The sequence below is a fragment of the Cebidichthys violaceus genome, unplaced genomic scaffold, assembly GCF_023349555.1.
Source record: "Cebidichthys violaceus isolate CVI_PGR_0920_01 unplaced genomic scaffold, fCebVio1.0.p SCAF_7, whole genome shotgun sequence".
NCBI lineage: Eukaryota > Metazoa > Chordata > Actinopteri > Perciformes > Stichaeidae > Cebidichthys > Cebidichthys violaceus.
The window spans coordinates 17,071,762-17,087,093 of NW_027176927.1; the positions used below are offsets into that span (position 1 = coordinate 17,071,762).

General features: G+C 43.8%; 1 protein-coding gene across 5 annotated transcripts in view; it reads right to left on the reverse strand.

The window, feature by feature from the left end:
• LOC137891710 (CUB and sushi domain-containing protein 3-like) overlaps positions 1-15,332 on the reverse strand; it is a 197,386-nt gene that overhangs the window by 98,998 nt on the left and 83,056 nt on the right. For all 5 annotated transcript variants that reach the window (XM_068736465.1, XM_068736464.1, XM_068736461.1 and 2 more), the window contains 8 exons: positions 14,234-14,425; positions 12,670-12,796; positions 11,411-11,613; positions 9,847-10,038; positions 8,225-8,363; positions 6,636-6,823; positions 6,136-6,330; positions 2,103-2,219 (listed from right to left, as the gene is read on the reverse strand). In XM_068736465.1, coding sequence (XP_068592566.1) covers positions 2,103-2,219; positions 6,136-6,330; positions 6,636-6,823; positions 8,225-8,363; positions 9,847-10,038; positions 11,411-11,613; positions 12,670-12,796; positions 14,234-14,425 — 1,353 coding nt within the window. The remainder of the gene's footprint in view (positions 1-2,102; positions 2,220-6,135; positions 6,331-6,635; positions 6,824-8,224; positions 8,364-9,846; positions 10,039-11,410; positions 11,614-12,669; positions 12,797-14,233; positions 14,426-15,332) is intronic.

Here is a 15,332-nt window from a genome sequence, read left to right on the forward strand (position 1 = left end):
TATCGGTCATATGAGGGACAGACTGGGTCACACATCTGATATCTTCCCTAGGCGCTTACAAATTTCAATTACCTGTATACTAGACACTGAAATGTGATTTTTGCTATCGCAGCGCCTATAGGCTACACTCAGCTGCCGAGCTGCTACCGAGACAACAGAATTTATCTCTGCGCCGGTTTATCTGGAGGCTGGAAACACCAAAATGCTGCACCTTGCATACATTACTGGACCTTGATTTTATTTTATTTTATTTAACTATGATTAAATGCAATATTTCAATGGACATAAACAACAAATGATGAAAACACAATAGGGAGCGCTGCACTGGGACAAGACACTTGGCGTTGGTTATGTTGAAGTGAAAAACCCCGGTGCTCCTCGAGGTAGTGGTCCAATAAAAAACAGTGACTCTCTGCAATGGAGATACAAATAATGTTAGGGTGGAACTGTTGCTGCTGCTTTATAGCTATATATCTATATCTATATATAGATATATATATCTATATATATAGATATATATAGCAACAACAACAACTGTAATCCTATTGCATACAATAGGTGCACTTACAGAACTAGCCCTCGGTATCTGTACGTACATTTAAGTGCCCCTGTTGTGTGCAATAGGCTCCATTTTGTCATTACAGCAGAGCCTGTGAGAGCAGAGCTTGTTTTCCACGACTCGCAGCGTGACGTCGGAGTGGCAGCATCCATCCTGGATTAAGCTTCTCTATCAAAGACTCCTGTATCACTAGTGAAATGAGGGGTGCACGCGTTACATGATTTAGGATGTCTTGTTACGTCATAGCTGGAGTTGCTGTCCCAACATTTTCACTTTGCTCTGCCCAAGCTGTGAACACCTGTTGCTGTCGCTAGACTGCTAGCACGCCGCGTCAGTCGTGTTCATAATCACTGGGACTCTTCGATAGCCTCTGAGCTCACACTCCCTGGAATAAATTCGGTGGGAATATTGCTCACACACTCCATTAAGCTTTTGCAAGTAGTTTAGGCAAATGCGGCATTCATATGCAATATCTATAAAAAGAAAAAGAAAAAAAATAATGAAATAAAACCACTAAAGACCTGTGGGTTCCTGGACTCTATGAGCGGTGGGAGACAGCACCAGAAGATGTAAACTGTCGGACTGGATCACCACACGGGGGATTAATCTGTTCCGTAAGCGCGAGGATTTACTGAATAAAAACCTCTGCCGACGCTTTCTGCAGCTCTTCGTGACCAACGCGGAATATTGAGCAGAAGCGCATCAAGGTCTTCTGGAGATCTTCGCTGAATTATGTATACACAGAAACACTTGGATAAACCTGTGAACGCGCTTCCTCCGTCTGCTTCCCTCTGCTGCTCGACCTTCCTCTCCGTTACCTATGGCGCGGGGCGTTTTTCATGTCGACACAATGCGTGTTTTGCTCGCTCTGATGCTATTCTGCTTTACCGCATCTCGCTAAAGCCCAAACACTTCTACTCTTCAGGCGGCGGCATGTCATACGGAGGAGGGGGAAACAGCTGGCAGCAGGACGTCGGGATGGGATTCTAACATGTACGTATTGATTAAACGTGATTTCATTAGACACGCACCTCTGTGAAGAATAGCAGTGGCCTACACTGACCTTTATCTATTCATAGTGTAACCATTGGCTTGATGCTCAGTCAATTTAGTTGACAGATATGAAGCAAGCATACAAAGACTGAATGATAATCAAGCAGCAAACAGGCATTTATCCTGCGTGTCAATGGCTGCAGCCATCAAACGTACCGATCCGAACTCACAACACACTGAGAGGCATGAAAAGACAGATGAAGCGCTGCAGGGAAATGAATTATACAAGCCTGAACATTTTGTAGTTTGGTTGTACTCTATCGGCCATGACCAGCTTTGAGAGTCAGCCTCCATTTCTTCAGACACTATCCCCTCTCCTCATCATTAACAGAAAACACAGATAATCATCTCTGTGTGCCTCCTCTTCTCACTTCATATTTGAAGTGAATATATTCCTGGAGACGCTACATATGGCTGTAAGCAGCAGTTGCACATATTATGTGAAATAATTTTTCTGCGACTCTGTGGAAACGACGTTGGCGACGCTTACCAAAGTCCCCCGGGACGAAGACGTCGTAGACACAGCTCTGGCCTCTGGTGTAATTATGTGGGTAGTTTGGGGAGAGCACAGTTCCCTCTGAACCTGTGAAGTGACCTCCGCAGGGAGCTGTGGGGACAGGAAGGGAAGCAGCACAGAAACACAGTTAACAAATGTGAAACAACCAGCTTACAACACCTGGGGAAATGAGGCAATAAAACACGATCAGCAGATCCATTTTAACTGGCACAAGTGCACAGGTAAGCAGTTCATATCACAAATTGAAATGAAAAGTCACCTTTCAAACTTTCAGCTGCTGACAAGTATAATTTCGGCCGGCATACCAAAACATTTTGACACTTGAGAGGCACTTTGGGGACAGAAGAGGAAGCCAGAGTTGTATTTACAGTGTTAAAACCTATAAGGGAAACAACCGGCGAGGAAATGTACTTCTTGCCTTCAAAATACCTAAAAACACCATCAATCAACAAAACACACAATCACCAAAGTTCCACACGCCTTGACTTTAATCAGCCAATATCGCCCAGCAGCATGTTTCCACACATTTTGATTCAACTCTTCAGCTGAAACTACACCAAAAAAAAAAAAAGTCCAGCTGCTCTTTGTTTTTGAAGTAGCTGGATAAGTATTTACAACCCTAATCGACTTGAACTTTAGAAACGACTATCCTTTGATGTTAGTATGCAGCTATGCTACTAAAGCTCCAAACAAAAACCACACGCTCGCATGCTTTTACTCGCACCATCATCACAGCGCAGGCAAATATTTAACTGGCGACTAGGTTCATCAATTTAAGCTGAGGTCGCTCTTGCACCTGCGTCGCATCTCAGAGTCCCATCTCAGGCCGTTAATGATGCACCTAATGTGCCGAGAGGCCCTCTAACGTAGTTTGCCTCGGACCTCGCGGACTGAGCCATCAGGTGGGGGAGCCTCCATTGTAAACAAACGGTCGCGCATTTGTCGGGGGTGGGGGGTGGGGGGTGGGGGGCTGCCACCAGCTGCTCTGAACCCCCCTGTGGGCCACACAATTCACATGCCACTGCAGTTTCGTCACGCAGCACAGGAGACGATGAACAAAAGCAAACAGAGGCGCTTAACGTAGAAAGATGGATCAGCAATTTATCCGCATTTAGTTCTTGGGAGGAGCGCGAGCCGAGTGATCAAAAATACAGTACGTGATTATGGCAAGTGGGACTCCGAGCGAAAGCGATTAGTCAGACAGAATGGGAGCCGTGGCGCCGTGGTGGGCGAGGGGTTTGAGAATGCTACTGGTGGGAAGGAGGGCACGCTGTACTGTCAATCAAACAGCAGCCCGACAGGAAGGATTCTCAAGATGGGCTTTAATGTTCCCGTTCTGACAGGTGAGCGTAGCGCTAAGCAGGAGAGGGCACACTGTGAAAGCTGCAGAATCATCCAGTGTTCTGTGAAAGACTGATGGGTAGGAACAACCTGCATCCATCACTTAAATCTGTACACATGACGATGAGAACCAGGCTGCCTATTTAACATTGTCATGCATAAGGTTTAATTTTAAGAGAGGTCAGATTACCTTCAAAATCTAATATTCATACATGTATATAAGCAGCCTTTTAAAACACATCACTACAAACAGAAAGGCAGCTGGTTCCAGAGTTCTCACATTTTTTAACTGCTTCCATTTGAAGGATATTGACCCTGCCCTGCAATCTACTGCGTTTAGACAGACATGGGAGCTAATGGAACCTAATCTAATCTGCTGAATGCGTTGGGTGAGATGTAGACGGACTCGATGGAAATGTAAAACATGGCAAATTATAACTGATCAAGTTCACGATTAGAGCCGAGCCACTGCTGATCCCTTTGAATTTTGATATTAAAAAGAACTGTGACCAAGATATCTATTGATATTTTTTGGTATATCCGTCTGTGATGAGCTGATATCAACCAATAATGTCTGACCCCAAAGGTAGCGTCTGGCTCTAGTTATGCATGTAATCCACAGGCTGAGATGCACACCGTTGTACATTTACACTAGATTTAAGTACACAGTTGTTAAACGAATATCATATTAGCATGTGATTGCTGGCCACAATACAACAGGAATCAGTCCCGTTGGCAATGGCCAACTTTTTAAAAGTAAACTGCATGTTTTGCTACTTTGGGAAATACCATCAACTTCAGTCGATGTGAAGGGACAGGAGCTGACCATATGTCGGGGCAGCCTGAAGCCATTACATTTAGCCTGCAGACCGTTAAGTCATCAGTTCAAATTTAGTCTCAATGTGAAAATCCTAAAAGGAGAGATGCCGCCGGTCCCTTCAGTAAAGCACATAACCGCGGGGCTGTTCAGTGAGGTGACATAGGTGCCAACTGTAAAAGTAATGAATAGCTCCCCGGTGGGAGACAGCGCCCCTGTTCCCCACTGCTGGAAGTGAGAGCTGCATTCTAATTCAGACTTGGCAGATCAGATACGTTGAGGAGCATCAAACTACTGGAGGGAGGAGCGCAGAGTCTTCTTCAAACTCCTCACATCTCCTTCTGCCTTCTAGGAAGTGACACTGTGGATCATTACAACTGTAAAAATGTTCTGTTCATCGACACTTTACGAGCTTCCTGCAACTACTGCTAGTTTAAACATGAACTAATTCAGCAGAACAGGTAGCAGATATATCTCTAATAAAACACCGACGTCTTTCATTTTACGACAGAACTAAAGATGATGTACTACTTCTGATGTCTGTGCACATCATGGATGTATTGACACTGCTTTAGTTCACCAACCACTTCCTTCAAGCTGATATATCACACTTAAATGAAATGCTTAAAACCTGTTGATGAATAATAAGGTGACTGAACGAGTCAACTTATAAATAATTGTTTGTTTTTTTTGTATTTTAACCATCATAAAGAGTGTCTCACCAAATTCAGGGTGAAATTAAGTTTCTACTCGAGACACAAATGCAAGAGAAAAACAGATCAATTCAAAAGACGCTTCCATCAGCAATTGTTTACGCTGATATTTCATCTTCTTTGAAAATGAAAGATGCAGAACATCACGCTGCGCTGCGATTTCAGGTTTCCGCGCACATCACTGCAGTTTGTGTGTGAAAGCTGGTCTGCACAACAGAACACAGTACAAGTACACTTTCCTGTACAAGGCCACAGTACATTACGTTTTGGTAAAAGCACTATTAAGGTTTCTGGACTCTCTACATTTCACACGAGGTAATCACATCCACGATTCTAAAAACAGGATGAAGCATCATTTGAGCACTGAGTGTTGTTGCCCCAACACAAAATGAAAATTCTTTCATTTGATGCAATCTCCTGCTTTGTTAAGAGTCTGTTGCATCTTTAATGACATCTTTTTTATGTTTAAAGTTGTTTTTAATTTTTTTGCTGTTTTGTTTTTTTAGGTCCATTATCTGTGTTTTTATGTGTGGTGAAGCTATTAAGCAGCCATCCTGACCAGGACCCCATCGTAAAATACATGTTGAATCTCAATGGGATTACCCTGGATAATATACGTGTGTGTGTGTGTGTGTGTGTGTGTGTGTGTGTGTGCGTGCGTGCGTGCGTGCGTGCGTATATATATATATATAAAATGGTCTGATAGGGTTCAGCTGTTGGAAGCTGGGTGTGAAATTAAATTGAATCGAGCCTTTGTAAAACTACATTGTCTATTGTTATAGTAAGTTAAGTTATAGTATTAGAAAACTTAATATGTAAATGACCTTTTGGCGGTTTCATAAAGAAACTAAATACACACACATATAACCTGTGTTTCTACACAGTTTGAGACACTGAGGTTCTTCTGATGTAGTTTAATCTACATCGTATGAATTTGGACTCCTTCCGGTTAATGTTTGTATTTACTCATATGAAAATTCAGGACATGTATTCTGGGAGGGACGTGTGCAGCACACATCCACTCATCTGTACACAGCCCAGTCCTGGTCACATTATATCAAGTATTGAGCAAACAGCTGGCGTGCAGCTCTCTGCTGCTCAGGCTCTCTGATAACGTAGAAGCGTCGCCTCTCACCTTGACAGCTCGGCTTGGCTCTGTCCCACTCTGGTCTCTTGCTGTTGCCCATGACACATGTCAGAGTGGAGTAGCCCTGCAGCAGGTAACCAGCCTCGCAATGAAATGTCACCATAGAGCCCAGCTTGTAGTCAGTACCCATTCTGGAGCCATTCATCACATTCCCCGGATCAAAACACGCCTCCCGCAGTTTTGCTGCCAATCAAAAGAACAAAGCTTTTAGAACAGCGACGCGCGTTTCTAATAATACTAGTTATACAAGCCGCAAGGGTGCGTGTGTGACTTAACACTTCATACTTAACAAAACGAACATGGTAAACATGGAGGAAAGGGATACAGGTAGAGTAAAGGCTATTCTCACAGAAAACGTAGTCGTGTATCGTAGCAAACTTCAAAGACTTTATTCGCCGATTCATTCATTTATGCATCCAACTAAATCCCCCGCTCTAACATCCTGTGAAAATGCACATACATCCCACATGCACAGACATTTAGAATACCTTTGTATTCCAAATGAAAGCCAGTGTAGCTCACAGAGCCGTCGCTGCGAAACGCCAAGTACATGAAGTTGGAAGTGCTCTCGATCTTCTCGGGAAGTTTACTGTCTTGGAAACTGCCGATCAGATGAGCGCTGCTGTCTGACCCATCGTAGATATACAAGAAATCATAGTTGGGCTCGATGCTAAAGCTGTGACAAGTGGAAGAAACACAGAAATTAGATAAAGCAGTTATCATTTTTGCCGAGTCTTAACCACCAGATTGTACAGATTGTGTGCGAGAATTAGAATGCATTAGGATTTCCAAATGTAAGCGTGCACCGCAGCGCTAGAAGTGAGTCATGCCAAGCGATTTGTTTTGCATCTCCAGACAAAGAGATAAAAAAAGATATCTCCCCCAAGAGGTGAGAAGAGATTAAATTGTTGTGACACTGCACTGGCACAAAATCTTCCCAGACGGCAACGGCAATGCAGTGTGAAAAGATCGTTTCATATTGTAGCGCTGTATATCAAATCACATGCCGCAGTGAGAGAGAGAGAGACGAGCGTTTGTTTTCAAAATAATGAGCACGGTTTATGACGAAAATGTAAATAGCTTGGAGATAATTGCATTTTGAGTTGGATCAAGGCAACTGCAATTTAAAATCATAACTTCATCCTTTCATTTGGCATTCCCAGAGGGAAACGCAGCATTGTGCAAACTCTATTAGATGTTTGTTTTGAAGGACACGGTTGAAGAAGAATCGTGGCGACTCTCCCTCCTTCACCTCGAGAAGAGGGAGAGTGGGTGGCAGTGCAGCAGAGCCAACGCACACACGCTCCTTCTCCAGCCCGTCGTGAAACCACCATCAAAATGAGACTCCGTCAAGAAAGGTGCCCTCAGGCCCATCTGTGGCTTTGCTCTGCCAGGTTCCTGCTACATATTTAGATTGCAATTAATAATGTAAAGTTTATGGTGTGAGTATCATTCAGCCTAGGAAACGAGTGGCACTCATCCCGCAGTGCTCATCCAGAAATCGTATTTCACCACATTTCAGCAGGAATACCTGCCTCCCATGTGTTAGTAGAGGTGCTTCTGCTTTCCCCCTAATCTCCCAACACACCTGGACTTAAACTCAGGTCCTCTGCTTAACACACATGGCCAACTTTGCTCAATACTATGAAGTTATAGCTGGTTCCACTGCAGAAAACAGGCAATTCCAAAGGCACAATCTGAGTCGCTGTGCAGCCACTAAGAACTGACTCCTTTCTGTTTCAGGTAAGTTACAAACATACCGCGGGTTTGAGGAAAGCTTCATCTTGTAAGCTACTGGACCATGTACTCAAAGTGGTACAACTGGTTTACTTTTTTGATCCCACTGTTATTTTCACTGGAGCTACTGTTCATGTCCCGTAGAAACATACTTCTTTTTAAAAGGTTGTTTCAAATTAAATCAAATGATGTGACTATATGTTCCTGTTTTTTTTCATCTGGCCATTTAGACTTCCAGTGTCACCACAATTCCATTTCGTGCCGTTTTGTTTTATGTCTTGACTAAAAGCAACAAAAAAACAAAAAAAAGTGAACTTGACATTGCAGCAGCTTGAGTCACCTGATGAAAGCCAAGGAAATGACATAGTCCGAGTGGACGGCGATGAGCCAGTCGCAGTCTTTGCTGTGCGGGTAGGGGTGAGGGTAGTTGGGAGAGAGGATGAATCCTGAAGACCCGGTCACATTTCCACCACAAGGAGCTTGAAAAAGAGAGGAAAAAGAGATGGATGAAGAAGTGCCCACGGTGGTCTCAAAGAAAGCCTTTAGCGGTGCCGGACCGGCTGCACACGTCTGAGCTGAATTCAGTCAGGAACAGGTAAGAATCCCAGCAGGTCATTAAATATAATGGACTCAAAATCCATGACCTTTGTAGACCTTTATCAGAAACAACAGTCAGGTGCTGCAGTGACACATCAGGCCACAAGTCACGGCATTAGAAGGACTGTGTCTTCATTACATACATTATGATTACAAGAGGTACTGTTCTGACTTACCGTTGGACCTTTAATGGCACATTCTGCAGTTCATTTCTGATGTAGCCTATTAGGTGTTCAACAGGTCAACACTGCACACAAATGTCTCCCTGTGGAGCTGTATATGTCAGGGGAGCATAAACTATGATAGATATTGGGAATAAACCTTTCTACTGCACAGGATTCAAGCGGGAAATTCAATCTCAGTCCTGTTTTTTTTAATTTAGACTTCTGCAACTCTTTCAATAACCTAAGTGTCTACTCCGACTAACTGTTCATCGTCATGTGATCTTGATCACGTTGTCTACGGTTTATTGATATGTGACTCTTGGATCTCATTAAGACACGAGGCAGATATGTAACTCACTATTAAGGTATTATTAAGACAAATTAATCAAGCAAGGCACACGGACATGTCTGCTCTAGGATTTAGCTGGATGGATTATGTTGAAATGATTTTTAAGGACATGTTGTAGAGGAGACTCGCTGTGCCTGAATCGTAAAGCCTCACAAAAAGGCTTTACTTGTCATTCACTGAGTTTGATGAATAAACTGCCAGTTGTCATGTTTCACTTTGAAGAAGTGTTGGTAACACGCTGATGGGTGCGTTGCTCTCATGTGGCATGGCACCACTTATAGAACGGTATAAAAGGAAAGCTGACATCTACATCAAGTTTCCACTGGTACAGTAATCTGACGTTATTACATTATTCTGAGTCGTGTGATGTTGTGATTGCATAGCGAGACTCACAAAAGCCTCGCTCCACCCTGGCCTGGAAAACAAAACTCCGTCAGACCTTTTGGCAGAGACATCTAGGTTTCTTTGGACCTACTTAGTGTAATTATTTCTAATTGCATTGTTAAGTAATTAGCTGTTAAGCTCTTATAAGACAACATGTTGGGAGACCGTAGAGCACTCAGTCGTTGGCTGGCTACAGAAGTGGATTTGTCCACATAAGAGTTGGCAGCGACTCAAACATATCTGAAGGCTCTTGTTTATCCTGCACATATTCTTAAGACATCAGTGAGAGAGAATTATATTCTCTGCTACAGCCAGTTAATAGAAAAACTCCCTCGCTCCCTCTCCATCTCTCTGATCCCCTACACCTCCCTCCTTCTCTCCTTCTCTCCCTCTCTCCTCCAATCCACAGACCTCTCTCCATCTCCCCCATTCTCCCTCTCTAGCTCACACTATCTCCCTCGTTCTCACCGATGCAGCTTGGAGGGCTGGGTTGCCAGTAGTATCTATTTTCCACTTGGATGCAGGTGATTCTGCTCTCTCCCTGCAATTCATATCCCGGATCACAAGAGAAGGTCACCAAGTCACCGGGCTCCCGCCCTTCCCCGTTGCGACTACCATTCATGGGAATGCCTGGATCTCTGCAAGCTGTCGCAAGCGAACCTGAAGGACAAACACACACACACACACACACACACACACACACACACACACACACACACACACACACACACACACACACACACACACGTACGTGAGCACAAACGTGCACGTCAATGAGTGCACGAGAGAACACACACACGCACACAAGGAGTTTCATATCGTACGGTAAACAGCTGTCAAGCTGACGCTGTTGCTCAAACAGAGTAAGTCCACAGAACAGATTACCGACTGATATCAGTCACAATCCTGCTGTGTGTTCCTAATCTGCTTTCTGATCCACAGCTGCAGAGCCCAGAGTCACGAGAACAATCTGGTCAAATCTGATGGGTCCTTCAAATATTCCTGCTTTGACAGACTTCATTCAGAGACTTAATACAGTTACGTATATTGCAGTTTTTGGTTTTTCAAAAACACAAATGCATCGAGAAACAAAAGTAACAAGTACACAAAGAAAACGTGTCCTGATATGAATTTAAAAGGTAATCATACTGTGATTAATAGACGACATGATTAATGATGATTAATACATGTAATTATCTGTAAGAAATCAGCTGAACATCTGTACAAAGAGGTGATCATCATAGTTCATACTGTAATAGAGAGACACTTCACCTCACTTCTACATAGACGATAGAAGAAAGTGTAACTTTATCTTCAGAATTATGGTTTAAAGGATGAATTTAAACTGCTACAAACAGCCTAAAACCTGAAAATACACTGATATCCTCAAAAGTGTCCTGGGTACCATCCACGAGACACTGTCACTCACTGAAGAAGGTCTGAAGAAGCTCACTTAACGCAACGCGGCTTCTGGTTCTGAGAACTGCTAGCCTGAGGCAAACTGGGTATTTAAGTGCAGTATACGTCTCCAGAATCGATTCCAGCTTTCAAAGCATAAAGTGAATCCCATGTAATTGATTTTTACATTATGCTTGTGTACTAAAGAAAATGAAAAAAAAAAATACCAACCCATCACACATAGCATGCAAGAGGCGTTATGGAGCCGCCGTACTATTCATCAGCAGAACACGTGGACTGCATCAGTAGACGGCCAGCAGTGAACTGTGAGAAAGCTGGAACATCAAATGCTGAGCGGTCCATAACGAGGAACCTTTGATATTCTACGTTCATGCTTAGCATGCTATGTGGTGACAACGCTTAATATATCTGCACTGACATACTCTGAATCACACGACGTTAAAATGTCATAAAAAGCATGACACAACGGTGACGTTAGGCGATATACGACCTTCATGTACTCGTACATTTACCTAGATAAGGGATTTTCATCTCCTCAGGGAGACTCTCACCAAGAGCAAAGACACTACAGTAAACATGGAGCACGTCAAGTAGTCGGAAAGGAACTACTCACTGGAGAAGTCGATGGCAAAGCCAGACTTGGTGATATAAAAGTCAGTCTCAAACTGGATGGTGACGATGTTGAGGGTGGAGTGGATCCCCTCGGGCAGCAGCGAGCCGCTGACCTCCTGCAGAGACATCTCGTTCTCAGGAGGCCCGTCCCACACCTTCAGGATGTCGTGGGACGCCTCGGTGTCAAACGCAAGGAACTGGAGACTGGGAGAGGTGAACACAGGGCGCTGAAAGTCAAGTCTTTACATTTAACATACGATCACACTGAAAAGAAGTCGGCCGTGTTCATTCACACGTAGCTGAATTAATGACGATCGTGTTCACAGCTGATGCATTTCATATACAGCGAAAACAAATGTTGTCAAGAAGGCAAGCAAACAAGTTTAAATTGAGTTGAAAGGAGCGCTCCATCCAGGAACCGTGTTCCCGTGCTTTTGGGTGTTTCAGCTGAGATTTGGTATCATCAATCAATTTCTGCCAAAGTAAGAAATACAAGAGCACAGATGTATCTGCAATCCCATCAAAAGATGGCCTGAAGCGGTTCTTCTGACAAAGAATGTGTGGCTGACTTTATGAAATCATACCATGTTTACTTCGACCTCTAAGCCCAAATGGGTTTTATTTCACAGTAATACTAGGAGCTCTCAACCAAAAATAAAAATGCTTCCTCGTCCCGGGAAACCTCCCCTGGGTGCTGTCACAGCGTCTACAAAGTCCCTCTGCCAACCGTTGTTAATGGAGCGGCTGCAGGCTGATTCCCGTGATGACGTCTGGCTTCTGACGAGAAATGTTCATGTTTCAAATCTGAACTGAACTCGTCTCTCACGGTCAGGTCAAGCTATGATGACCTCAGTCAATTTAAGGCGCATTTAAAGGAATTCAAATTATTTCACTTTGCAGTTTCTACACAAGGAAATTGTCTCAGTCTCAAATCAAATTCCCTTTAGTTTCATCACCGAGTGTCTTATTGTGTCTGTGGCGATTTAAACGGTTTCTTTAAAAGACTAATCTTTAAGGCCCACTCATTTATTTATTTTCCTCACCACCATGTTCCATGAGTAATAGCGTTAAATACATCAGCATATGTTGATGAATTATTGCACATCTTAATAAAATATTCTATAGGATGATTTTCTAAAAGTTATAAATGACTTAGTTTGAAAAAGACAATAGCAAACCATTTTTCATTTCTACTTGATATACAGTATATGAATACATTTGCATGCATTATGAGTCCACGTTAACAGCAGCTTGAGTTACCTGACGATGTTGCCAGAGTTGACCTCGATTGTCCAGGTGCACCTCAGGTTGTTGTCGTAGGGGAAGGGATACCCCGGAGAGAGGATGCGTCCCGTGGACTCACCCTTGAAACTCCCACCGCACTCCGCTGCATGCAAACGCACACGTGAATGAAAACACAAAAACACATTAAACCCTGCAGAAATGCAAACTCACACGAGAGGAAATAAGAGACACGTCCACACGAGCATGTTGAAACCAAAGACGGGTCCAAGATCGCTGAAGCTCAGCGTCCACAATGAGGACTAATGAGCAACGGTTTGAGTTCTGCTGAAGATGAACAACAGGTGATGGGACTGCAACAAGGCCTTCCCGCCTGGGCAGACATAGTCACAGATTTGGCCTCCAAGTATACCTTCTAATGATGCCGTTAATTAACTTTTGAGAAGTCTGTGTTCAGACCATGTACTGGCTGGGCTTTAACCTGCAGGGAGGACTCGGCTACAAATGTTAATGATTGAAGGAATATCTTGTCATCCAATCTATGTTGTCTCTCCCCCGGCTATCATCTTGCTATCTATATTACAGAACAAACGGCACTTAATTAATAGGAAAATTGCATTAGACTGCCACAGTGGTAGGCTATAATCAGTATCATAACACAGGCAGATGTAGAAGTCCTTGACAGGGGCCCGGATGTGGCCCTGGAGGAATGGCTGGAAATCCCATTTCACATTCAGCGCACAGATACATGGCTCACTATTAATATTGACCATCCAGTGATCCAGCGCTGCTAAACAGTTAATCAATAGGCTGTTATTTTGTGATGGTATTGAACATGCCACAATGCCAGACTGAAGTCTTTTCAGGGAAAAAAGGAACAAATACATGTATCATTGAAAAAGGCAGTTGGACACGGTGGCATTTAAAGAGCAATTTTGCACACATCAGGAATTATAAATCATTTTTTTTACCTTAATCCATCACTGCTAGACATCAAGACAGTCACAACACCTTCCAGACTCTAACAGGGTGCAGGTAATAGCTTCATCCCCGTCTCAGCACATTTTGAATATGAAAGGACAGCCAAGACTGTACATCATGTCCATGACTCAATCCGATAGAAATACTCTGAATCCACAAGTCACGGAGCAGCACTTATTTCCAGGAGTAAAAAGGCATAATTATCAAATATCTAAATGACATAGCCTATGAAGCATCACAGCAAACCGCAGATCAGACTGCTTCACGTTAGTGTTCTTAATGAATGCATCTGCATCTAGAGCACACACACACACACACACAGATCAACGATTTAAAACACAACATCAGAGCGCTTTGCATTCTCTAACAAAATGACAAGCAGCGTAGTTTCTTTCAACACGGTTCAATTAAGTAGATATCATGTTGGGATAAATCCTTAGGATTAACACCTAGCTGAGCAATGTTGACACTGCGCCTGGACTGAATAATAATACGAGCTACAACGGAGGGGGAGCGAAAAGCGAGACGGACAAAGACCGCGAGACAGGGACCGCGAATTGAGATGAAGACAGCGTACAGATGTAGAGAGAGAGAGGATTACCTATACAGGACGGCAGGTTGTTGTCCCACGCCCTTCTGTCCCCAGTCATGCACTTGAGGATGCCCCTGCCGTGCAGGGTGTAACCTTGGTCGCAGCCGAAGGTGATGGCACTTCCGGCAAAGTGACCCTGGTCGCTGACTTTGAAGCCGAACTGCGGCACACCTGGATCATCGCAGTGGGACAGCTCAAAGCCTGCAGTACCATGGAGAGGCACGGGAGGAGGAGAAAAGGGTGTAATGTGAAGACCGCGAACACATGAACACAGAACGCTTTGTCACCGTTATTAAACTAAGTCCACCGGAGAGCAACCGTTACGTAAACCAGCGCCAATCCCATTTATCTGTTTTGTAAAAGAGTTACTGATTAAGCTTTGAGAATTAAATTCCAGTTGGGGGCTGGACTAACAGTCCCATTATATCACTTGGCAGTAAAAGATTCCTTTCGGACAGAGAGCACAATTAGATGTTCACAATTAAACGTTCAATTGAGTGTGGGCATTTACCACGACTGAGAAACAGCCCGTCCACCGGTAAGACTGAGGGCGTGATACACAGGGAATAAAATAAACACGCCACAAAACAAGGAATTGTTGCAGTAACTCTTTAGCTCACCATGTTTGAACTTGACCGTGGCCGGTATATGTATTCTTCTCTTCTAGGCACTAAATGTAAGTGTTCTTCTATGCAGCAACAGTGGCCGCACATAAAGCCAGCAGCGCTGATTTATGGTCTCTTCTCACAGCGAGGTCCATGCCCATGCCAGATGTTATGGTAGTATTACAAGTGTCATGCCCGGTATAAATCTCCAGCAGTTACTGCTCACATTTAGAAAATTACCTCTGCACTTTTGGTAGCAGAGTCATGAAAACATGATTCGATTCCATGTTCAGAGGAGATTTAAGCTGCCCATATCGCACCCTCTCCTTGCCCTCGCACCGTTCCTCCATCAGTCAAAGCCTCTCCCGGTTGAAGAGAGCTCTTCATTCAGGTCCAGGACCGAGTGAAGATTGCACTTTGAGACGGATAAAGAGGGCCGGTTTACACCCCGAGCCATTTCACCTTGTGCACATCCGTGGAAAAATATGAAATGACGTCTAATT